General features: G+C 39.8%; 2 protein-coding genes across 3 annotated transcripts in view; one reads left to right on the forward strand and one right to left on the reverse strand.

Moving 5' to 3' along the window:
• Positions 1–1,610: 1,610 nt before the first annotated feature.
• LOC128876414 (serine protease inhibitor 88Ea-like) overlaps positions 1,611–11,466 on the reverse strand; it is a 13,327-nt gene continuing 3,471 nt past the window's right edge. For both annotated transcript variants that reach the window (XM_054122758.1, XM_054122759.1), the window contains exons 2-4: positions 6,262–6,612; positions 5,385–5,760; positions 1,611–3,555 (exon numbers count right to left, since the gene is read on the reverse strand). In XM_054122758.1, the coding sequence (XP_053978733.1) occupies positions 2,978–3,555; positions 5,385–5,760; positions 6,262–6,612 (1,305 nt within the window). In that variant the 3' untranslated portion in view covers positions 1,611–2,977. The remainder of the gene's footprint in view (positions 3,556–5,384; positions 5,761–6,261; positions 6,613–11,466) is intronic.
• Positions 6,633–11,466, forward strand: part of LOC128876415 (uncharacterized) — an 11,556-nt gene continuing 6,722 nt past the window's right edge. The window contains exons 1-2 of the mRNA XM_054122760.1: positions 6,633–7,652; positions 7,743–8,555. Coding sequence (XP_053978735.1) covers positions 8,379–8,555 — 177 coding nt within the window. The 5' untranslated portion in view covers positions 6,633–7,652; positions 7,743–8,378. The remainder of the gene's footprint in view (positions 7,653–7,742; positions 8,556–11,466) is intronic.

Here is an 11,466-nt window from a genome sequence, read left to right on the forward strand (position 1 = left end):
ATTAAAAGTTTCGTCAATATTTCCCAGGGAATCCCCTTGAAACCACTTCCACGCCCCCTGTTCGAGACAGTATCAGGTGTCGTGTACTCATAGACCAGACAGCGACGAGTTCGACAACGATTCGTCTTGATAGACGCGGAAACGCGCTCGATCGACGAAGGAGATGACCTTCCCCGTCGCTTCCTCGACAGCGAGAAAACTCGACGTGTACGCGGCCGGTGATAAGCTGTCCGGGATGGAAAGAAGCGGTGGAGAAAAAAATGGCGAAACGAGCCTCGAGGAGAGATCGATCGAGGAAGATTCCGTAGTAAGCGCAATACCGTTCGAGAACGATCAAACTGGTCGGCGAGGCAGAGTCGTTGCTTCGAGGAAGCGCGTCGAATCTCTCACGGATCTCGGGTTTGCTCATCTCTCGGCGGGATCGAGGGCTGCGTCAAGGACTGCCAGACACAGGACTCGGATGATCCTCGACGCGGCCAGCCCGAGAGAGCCGTTCGTTCATTCGCGAATGAACGTCCGTGTGCCCGTTCGCTTGTATCGGCGCGTGACGCAACCAGATGCCAGATTCTGCCCCGGGAGGATCGAGTTCTGCGGACGCTACCGGCTAACGGTCGCCTGCTGCTGCTGCTGCGCGCGAGCGTTCATCGGGGACCTCGACGGGCCCCGGTGACGTCAGACCGTAGGTGAATGGGACCGCGGACCCCTGGGCCCGTGCGGCGCTTCCGAGCGCTGCCGCTCGCGGCGCTACTTGACGGGGGAACTTCTGATTTCCCCCCGCAGCCAAAAAGTGTTAGGCCCAACGCACACGGGCGCAACCGATTTGAAATTAGTGTTGCAAACCGTTTGCGCTCTTTGTTTTACCTACTTCACTATCTTTGTTTTCACTTACAATTAGATCCACGGTCGCATACAACTAGTTTCAGAATGGTTTGAAACTGATAAGTTGCAGCCGTGTGCGATTTAAGAGATGGCCAAAACCCCAGGCTTCGAATAAATCTGAAGTTCGCGGATGTGTTTGTCTCGATTCTTTCTCTGGAAAACGTAAGGCTGGATGAAGACGATATGTAACAAAAGGTGGACGGATACGGGAGGTCTAAACACCCACGAAACTCCCACGAAGGACTAACCAATGGCAATGATTGAGTGAGCGAATGACTTTTGTTTCATCAGTGCTCTTAGTAGCCGAAAATATATTAGAATCAATAGAATGAAGCATAAATGGAATCAACCATAGACAATAGCAAGAAAAAAACTAACTCATGAAGAATAAAAATATTCAAGAAATGCACAGAAATAAATAAAACGATAAGAATAGTACTATAGGATACCAGGGAACGAACTAGCAGACACGACAGCGATAGAATATACTGAAAAAGAAATCAACAGGGACATTAAGACTTCTAACGATATATGCACAGAATTAGATCTAAGGATTAGAAGAAAAAAACTGACTCATGGAGAATAAAAATATTCAATAAATGCGCAGAAATAAATAAAACGAAACGAATAGTACTATAGGATACCAGGGAACGAACTAGCAGACACGATAGCGATAGAATATGCTGAAAAAGAAATCAATAGGGACATAATGGCAGTTTCAACATCGAGGATTTTTAATTTATATAATAAAAAAGACTTTATTAATTGTCATCTGAATTCTTACCGATACTTCATATCAATGATTCGTAATCACATTCACGGGCATCCAATTCCTTTAACAATTTTTGTACACATTTTACATATTTTTTTTTTGTACATAATTTTCATATCACCGTATACCATGCATGCATAAACACAGTCTATTGATCATAAGCAGAAGGTCAAAAACATTCAACAACAGCAGGCATAAGTACAATTATTCGCGATTAAAAAATGTGCCAAGATCTTCTCTATGTTGTGCCATAGACCTGAAAGGGATAAAAATCTTTTTTTAATTGTGCAGTGATCCTAAAGTGATTAAGAACCACTGCTGCAACCAATCATCGCACGTTTGAACATGCACAAGCATCCAGGGCAAGTCACACTCAGCACCAGGCCTCAGGTATACCTAAAAAAAAGTAGCTCAACAATCTTTGTGCCCTCATAATCAGTTTACGATGCGATACTACAAGTGGTTTTAGTACAAAGAGCAATATCTACCAGTCGAGCTCAGCTTTTCTTCTAAATCCTACATTAGACTGTTCAAACGTTCAATGATGTACATGAAAAGTAAGATCGACTAATCGAGGCTTACCTATGTATAAGATAGTATTGCTCCCTGTACCGCAAACGTTACTTATTACCGCGGATTTTACGCATCTATGACGTACAATAATATAGAAACATACAATATGGAAAATTTATGTTGAATATATTCCACCAATTAATATAATAACATCGTGATTGTAAAAGTCCTCTTGGTTTGTCACGTTACAAACTCAATACATCGTTCAATAAAATTTGCATTTTTATAAACAAAGAATATATCTTCTAATATATCACATAAGAATAAATATTCCAACTCAATTACCCCTTTGGACTGGAACGACGAGTGAGACTCGTAAGAAATTCGGGCTATAAACAGTAACCACGAGTCTGACTCGTGGACTTCCTGCCTTCCTGTTCACTATGGCCCAGAGAAATCGGGAGATAACATATACGCGGGCATATTTATTTAAGGGGTTAATATAGCTGTCTCATTTTGCATAAGTGCAGATCCCTTTTGGTCGTGTTTACCACAAATTTATTACGTTAGTTTACATCCTAAATGCATAAGATCCGCGGTCTACTCGTTACACACCCAAAAACCGGGGTGTTCTTTAACAAACCGAGGGCCTCCAAAGTTTGGAGTCCAAACCTAGTTCTCTACAAGGCAAGCAAACCAACTTTCCTTCCACCCGCGAGAGGCCATCGATACGCAAACCTCTTAGATTCGCACCGTTTCATGCACACCGAGGACAAGCGAGGAACAACGACGAAAGTCACGCAGCAGATCGTCTTAAGCCTGCGACTTTGGAGGAGGAGGCACGCGATAGATTCCGTTGAAGAGGACTGTCTTCATCGATTTGTTGTAAATAAAGTACATGAACGGATGATTGGCGTTGAAAACGGCCAGCTGGAGCGGCCTTCCAGAACGGAACGTGAAGAGAGCTGTAGCAGCGGCCGCGGTTGTGCCCTCCTCGGTGACTTCGATGCGGGCACGGTGCACCGCGTCGCCCAAGTGGAGCGGGCTCTCTCCGTCCTGGAGGAATCCTCGCAGATCGGAGGCGCCGGGGGTCATCAGCTCCCCTACGCCGAGGGCTCGAAGAAACGGTCCCATCGGAAGATCCATCTCGATCTCGAATCGCGGCAGGTAGATCTCGACCTCGCGCGGGTCCATACCGTTGCTCAGGATCTCGCGAAGCTCGGATGCGCCATCCGCTGTGGACATACGCTCGATCAGCTGACGCATGCCGTCGCCGTCGGCACCGTTTACGGCCCTCGCGGTTGCGAACGGTGGAAGCATCACGACCATGGATATATCATCGCCCTTGTACGGAAGCTCCAATATGTGCGCGCCCAGCGTCTCGGAGATCACTGGTGAAAAAGGATAATTTGGTTGAATTAGATCGATAATCAACGTTTGAGTAAGGTACGACGGGTTCGGTCGTTATAGCGTACATTGTTGGACGTGTTAAATTTTGTCAAACATATTGATCTCTTTAAGGAACTAGTTAACTTTTTTGCTGCCTACTACTGAGTTTAAGTTAGTTCAAAAATTGTCACTTAAGAGGAAATACGTTTAGGACTACGGTTTCTTTTTTGTTAATGATTTTCATGAATTTTTTTACCAAGAAAGAAATGTATATAATTTAACGAAACTTTGAGAACATTTTGTAGGTATATTCAAGTAAATATTGTAATTTTTTTGGAAGTATTCCCTCGGAAAGTATGGAAGATATCAGGAGGTTACCATCGGGCTGTTTTGCTTACATTCTGGAGGTCACTGTTTTCATCTGAAATCAATAGGGTTAATAGATTTAAATTTACTTTAAATACGTGTCTTTCTTTTATATGTACCTACAACTGGAGTAATATCATTTTTTAAAGTATCTTTTTATTGCAAGAAATTTTGTACAAAAATTGCAAAACATTATGCTCTTTCGTTTAAATATCTTTAAAAATGCAATATTCAACTTTTTAGGGGGGGAATTTAGGTTCTTATAGAAGAAACATGTCTGTAAAGTAAATTTAAAGCCCTATTGATTTCAACCTACTGATATCTACCATATTTTCCGAGGAAATACTTCCAACAAATTACAATATTTACTTGAATATATATGTATATGTATAAAATTCTTCAAATTCATCATCATGTATCAAATTCATATTTTTATACATACAGATGAAGAACAGAAATGTAAATTAAAGATATCTTGTCTTTTAAATATCCTTCAACGTATATTTTATTTCTCATAATTTATATATTTATTCATTTATAAACATCCTTGTATCTTTTTGTATGTTTACTCTCATGAACTTTATTTCTGCAGAAATACACATTTTTCGATATGCATCGATTGCCTAACTTCCCTCGTAAGTCGTTCCCAAACTTGTTTACCAGATAAAACTCATGGAAGATATTTTGCTATACAGTATACGAATTTGACTGTGAGTCACTGCAGGTGTTCGACTAATGAGACGTGCCCTAAATTGTTAATTCCACGCGTGACCACCGATTTCGATCATTTTTAGCCCCGGCGTCTCGGTTCAATTACCATAAATTAAAAATAATTGTCTGCGACGCTTAGCAGCAAGCCTTGCAACAACTTCTACAATTTCTCGGCCTTAATTCCACTTTCACCTAAGCGAACTACAAAAACCATACGTTTCCCTTATGTTGCACTCTTTCTCGCGACACAGGTTGCTTTTTGTTCCGAAACTCGAATTCTTGCACTGCTCAAGTGCTGAACAGCTCGAAACAGTTTCTTCTCGTGTCAATTCAAATTCAAATAACTTTGCGAATTTTAACATTTTCCGTGCCGTGTGCACCATAAATGATATACGCGGGCATATTTTAAAACGTATATTCTATGACAAATTTAACTCTGTAAAGTGTATTTCCACCGAAAGAGCGAGGCATAATTAAAGATCCAGCGTAGAGCAAAACAAGCTCACTATTATATTTAATTCTGGATAATTCTATACTATACTGTTTCATGCTGCACTATCTGTTACGCAAGACGGTATTATTCTGTATCGTTATGCATTACATTGTATCGTGCTGTATTATACTGTCCTACACTATATTATGATGTATTATTTTTATATCATGCCATCATATTCTGCATTTTGCTCTATTTTTTGTGTTATTCTATATCTTCAGCCGAAACGATTTAACACGATTTGTATCAGCATCAACTTACTATAATTGAAGACTCCTTTCTGGTGCATGAACGTGACCATCGAATTTTGGGAAGCTGAACTATAGAAAAGGTCCTTCTTCGATTCGGCTGGGTCGAACTGGCTCTGCCAGAAGCCCTTGAAGTAGACAGCGTTCGCCAATACCAGATCGGTGTTTTCCTGTATACTGTTGGGAGGAAGAATGTCGCGAATGTTTCCCTTCGTCATGTTGCTGACCCAGTCGTTGATGCGCTCGCGAACAGCGTTTGGATCCGTCTGGAAATCGGTCTTCTCCAACTGATCGCCGAACAAGTCCAGCATGCACTCCCTGACTTTACGTTTGTCCGTTATCCACAAACGGTTGGCCGACGCGAGCTCGTAGTCGGGTGTCTCGTTTTTCTAAACGAAACACGAAAAAAGATAAACTCTTAATAATTGCGGCGACACTTGACAACGTTCCTTTCACTCTATAAAAATATTAGGTTGTCCGGAAAGTTCATGCCTATTTTTAAGTAAAATTCAAAGACATAGTTGAATTTTGATGTACATATATTTATTGAATTATATATGTACCATTTTGTTCCACAACCTTTCCACCTGTTAAGGAATGTACATATGTTATTTGTTTTCAGCCATTCAGATATATTCAGACCTGTACCGCGTACTAAAAATCGGCATTGACTTTCCAGACAACCTTCCTATTAGAAAACTTGACGAGTCACCTTAATAAAATAAATGAGTACGGAATTTATTATTGAATAATAAATACTACAATTATCAATTCTTACAGCGATCGGCTATCGATTAATTATTAATGTACCGTACTATTTATTATTCGCTGATACATTCGATATTATTTATTTTATCATAGTAATTTAGTGAATTTTGTGTGAAGGCTACCTGAGAGCTGAGTTGTCTGAGGGATTTCTCGAAGCTGTAATATCGTTGCACGTCGACCTTGGACAGATCATGGGGGATATTCAAAGCCTTCCTCAAGGCCTCCTCCGTGGTGCCACGAGCGCCAAAGTACGCCAAGGACAGCGCCTGGTAAATACTGTGAGGACTGAAGAAAATGTTGCCCTGCTGCTCCAACGTCGCAGCTTTCTTCATGGTGTCGAGGGCGAAGTTGTATCTGGCGTCGGTCAACGCCTTCTTCGAAGAGGGATTCATCATCGCGGGGCTGTCATTGCCTGTGAGACATTGAGTCGAAACGCCTCCCAGCAATAACAGCACGGGTAGCACCGACAGTGCCTGAAAAGAGAGATAAATTAGAACAAAAAAATATATATACACATGTCGAATCGAGTAACCTCCTCCTTTTTCGAAATCGGTTAAAAATCAGAGTCTTTCGTTTAACTGAGGATATTTGTAAAATTGATCCGTATTGCAATATTCAAACACCTCGGTGAATAAAACGTAGATATTATAATACACGATATATTTAATTATGATGATATCATGTCTAACGTCAGTAGGTTTGTATACTCAGAAATTACTTCCTAAATGATTCAAAATATAAATAAATGTTTTAGGCAAATATTGTATGGTGTCGAGTGCATATTGAATTTTTTAATTGAACCCTGTGCATTTTATTGTGTAGCCCAAGTGACACGTCAACTCGAGAGTTAATTATCCCACGATAGTTTACGTAAAATTCATGTAGGTAGTGTTTCGTAAACTTGTTTGAGAATCGTATAATAGATACAGTCATTATTTAATTTCGCGCTACTAATCGAGTTACGCGGGCGCCAAACTTTGAATTACAGGAACGCCAGCGCCTCTAGTTGAGAAATAGGCCCGGGAGACTTTTCCTCCGTCTACAATTAAATACGAAGCAATCATGCTGACCGCTACGAACAGAAAATTAATCACAGAAATTCTTAATACACTTAAAACACAAATAGACGAACAACTACTACCACCAATGAATATTTAAATAAAACAAAATATGACAGAGTTAACCGCGTATTAGAGAGCTATAAATCAAATTGGACTGCGTCAGTTTCATCGTAAAGATTGCTCAGCCTTCGAGCGCTGTTTTTCTCGGAGAACCGCAAGATAAAAATACATGTTCGCTCAACGATTATTAGTCACCGACTAGTATTTCGATCGACAAGTTTCGCAACCCGAGCTATTCAGCCGATAAAGAACGACAACCGTGCACTTTATGCCCGATACGCAGAAGAACGATCGCGGGCACGAAAGAAGACCCTCGAGAAGTGAAACGCGAACGAAACGTGACCGAGCTCACGTCGAACGTATCGCGGCGCGTGTGCGTAAATTACGCAAAGGTAAATTGCACCTTTCGAAAACATCCAGACATGTCGGGAGTAATTTTACGCGGCGTTCCGAAATCCCTCGAGTAAACGACGATCTTTCAGGAATTTGCGAGTTGCGAATTCTTCAGCGATTGGAACGTGCGTAATCGCAGGCGTGCACGAACTGTACCGAAGAAAATTCGAAAGTGCGAGCCGCGGGTTTTAAAGTCGCCCACGAATGTGGAACAATGTGTTATAGGTAAACGCAAACAGATGAAGCAACGGTGAAGTAATTACGCAAGTGGACTCGAGTCGAAGGAGTCCGTATTCAAATAATGAGTAATTGGCGAATGAGAATATAATTTAGGGGTAGAATGAGAAGGGAGAATAAAAGATTGTTCGTGGCAGCGGAATGAATATCGTGTGTTAGAAAGAAACAGCGAAGTTAGAGACTTTCACAAATTATATGCAATGGACTGAGAGGAGAACACTGAAATTAACTAACGAGTCGATTTGAAAATATATATCAAACTTTTTTCCGAAGATGAAAATTCCCAATAAGAAAACATTGCTCGACTGATAGCGTATCAATCGCTGCGAGAGCAAATACGGAGCCAGTTGGAAGGTTTCGCAGAAAGACTTTCTCGTCTCTAAGTGGAGAAAGCGATGCTATCTCCATTAAAGATAAAACAAAAAACAAAAAAGAAGGACAGTGAAGCATGACAACAAGAGCTTTTGCGTGGCTCGGAGCATTTTGCAATGGACTCCATTTCGGTCACCGGCACGACCGTGACCTCTGATAGTAATTTATACACGTATCGAGATCATGCTGCGCCCGAGGTCGACGCAATATATCTGCGAATCGTTACACACGTCATCCCTCTGTGGGATATTTTTTATTCAACGCAGGAGTCACGCTCTGATTACTACAACCAGGTATTGTGCGATTAGAGTGGGTCCCTCGTGCTTGTATGTTGGCATTGACGAATCTTTTTCGGATCCATGAATTGCAAACGAGGAGATTAGAGTAACTCGGTGTTTGAAAATGTTCTTTCTTTGTAGTTAAGGGTACCGTGTGACTTTTAGTTATCAATAGACTGCGGTTGTTTATGCATCTATGGGAAATAAAAATACAGGGAAATCCATGAGAATGTGTATACACCCAAAAATATTTAAAACATCGATAATAATATCATACATGTTACACTTCTCGAAATTCATGAATTTCGAAGTTACAAATACAAATACCACGATAAACGTTCGATTATGCAGTTTCCAACAGTATGTAAACAAAGTTAAATCATAATAGAAGCATCGTAATAGAAGATATGTTTGAGCATTTTTCCATGAAAGATAAGAATATAACAGGACCCTAAAGTGTAAAAGTGTTTTTGTTCAGCCCATCCGACTAAAATGTCCAAGTGGTTTCGAAGAAAGATCAACGCGAGCGTTGCCGTCACAGCCGCGAACCCCGACGAAGATTTTACGATGCGTGATCGAAGGAGAGCCAAACATCGGGACAGGTGAAAGCAAACGAGCAAACCGTGACATCATAGAGTCCAACTTTCTTGTCTGAAATTAACTTGTGACGGGTCCCATGTGACGAAAGCGAGAGAAAACTACCGCGCCTTCGCGTTCGTTCCTGATAGGGCGACCCGGACGCGTGAGAAACTCGCTTCGTTATTCCGCTTTGCTATCACCTTATGCAAACAACAAATCGTATTTTACGTAATTTCGCGTGCGACTTTCCAGTACATCGATTGACAACGGTTCATTTATCGATTGCGTATTCTTTCACGGAAAACGCTTACGTACTATGTATTTTAATGGAGACTTTTAGACAGCAATTATCTTTGGAACTTTCTTCGATCACTTTTACACGGTGGCTTTACTCGTGTGTTAGCTTTGCGAACGTTTTTATAAAGTTTTCTATTTAAACTGTAGAACTCTTAAAATCTAGAATAATTTCAACGGTTCAATCGATGTATATTCATTTTGAAACGTTTAATTCTATAATTTAAACTACAATTTTCTATACGTCAAGTAGAGGATAAACAATTGTCCATTATTTAGTTATTTTTTGAAACATCTCTGACAGACATTTCACGAGATTATGTCGAATATTCATCAATGCCATCGGAGACAACAGCGGCATGACAAATAAATTCTTCGTGCATGTACGTGTCCGACTTAGCAAACGAAGCACGTACGAGGTGCGTAATCGCTATACCATTCGTCAGCTTTACACAAAAATTGTGTTAAAATCAAATTATCGACAGCGATTATCTTGTTAAACGCAGGTCTGCGATTACTCGTCAAATTTGCCTGTATTTTAATTATATTCACTGAATCACATTACAAGAAATGTAATTCGAATACTTGATTAGTTGAATTATATTTAGCGAATTATTTTGCAAGGAATATAATTCGACTAGTCGAGTATTCAAATTATGTCATTATTAATCTCTTCACGACCTTGGTCACGTGTATGGATGTTTAGTTCTTTTATAATTATAATTTTATAATTATAATTCGAATGAAATTTTAATCGTGTTTGCATTGTCGCCAGGTCACCCTTTTGAAAGCGATTAAATCATCAGTGAAGCCACAGGTGTCCTTCACGCTCTATGGAATGACTGACGTGAAACGAACCAGGAAACGTTTTACAGTTTTTGTTAGTTTGTAATCGCATTAGGTGACGTTATGACGATAAAGCACGGAAGCGTCGTCATATTTTTAAATTAGAAATTAGAAAAAAAGAAACAAAACGAAAGGGTACATTGATTAGTTGGAAACGAGAAGATGAGCACGAGAGAGAAATGATGAATATGCAGTAGGCAATGGAAAATGTGAGAAATTGAGTAAAATTACAAGAAGATAGGCGCGATAATTAAAATGAAATTTTGTGCATGAAGTGTTCTTTGAAATTTATTTCAAACATTTTTAGAAACAAGCTTCTCTAGTTTGTTATTCGAAATGTAATCGAGCAGAATTAATGAGCCAAGGACGAAGAAAACATGCAATGCGATAACATCGTGGCTTGTGTTTCTGCCATAGGTCACGTACCAAACGTAATCTTCGTAAATCGTAGACGTTTACAAGAAACGCTTGAAATTCTGCCGTGTTTATCTGTTCCAGTGACACCGAAACGATTTCCATAGGTGACAGATTGGAAGAAGAATTGAATAATTCTTCGAAATATAGGAAAAAATAATTAAGCTCAAATTTAACAAATGTATCAAATACTGAGAAAGGTTGTGTAACGTTTTTAAAACTTTCCCACGTGGGTGACACTAGATGATCACGTCATTAGAGATACCTTGATACAACACAATGAATTACTTTTATTGCTTCCTAATCCCAACGAATTATTATACTCGAGAACGTACTTTGACTTCAAGTTCTGTTTACTTAATTTTCAAGAAATCACTAAACAAGCTAACGTTCATATTGATTCCAAAAACTAATCGAATTGTTCATACTCTAACGGTCCCAATAATTTTAATATAATATTTCATTTGTTTAATTTCAAACAAGTCACGAACCACGCAATTGTTGTTGTTCCCTGAGGCTAACGGAATTGGCATTGTTTACTCTCTACAGATCCTAAGAAGATGATCAAACAATTTATTCGTTTAATTTCTAACAAATCGCGAAAGAAGCAGAGGTAACAACTATCGTTGCACCCTGAAACTAACCCATCCAAATTATTTATAATCTACAGATCCCCAATATGCAATTTAATATTTCGTTTATTCAATTTCTAACAGATCAAGAAAATAAAAAATCGTTACCATTACTATTACTCCCTGAACTCAACAAAGTTAACATTGTTTGCACTCTAGAG

Source organism: Hylaeus volcanicus, chromosome 5 (genome assembly GCF_026283585.1).
Source record: "Hylaeus volcanicus isolate JK05 chromosome 5, UHH_iyHylVolc1.0_haploid, whole genome shotgun sequence".
NCBI lineage: Eukaryota > Metazoa > Arthropoda > Insecta > Hymenoptera > Colletidae > Hylaeus > Hylaeus volcanicus.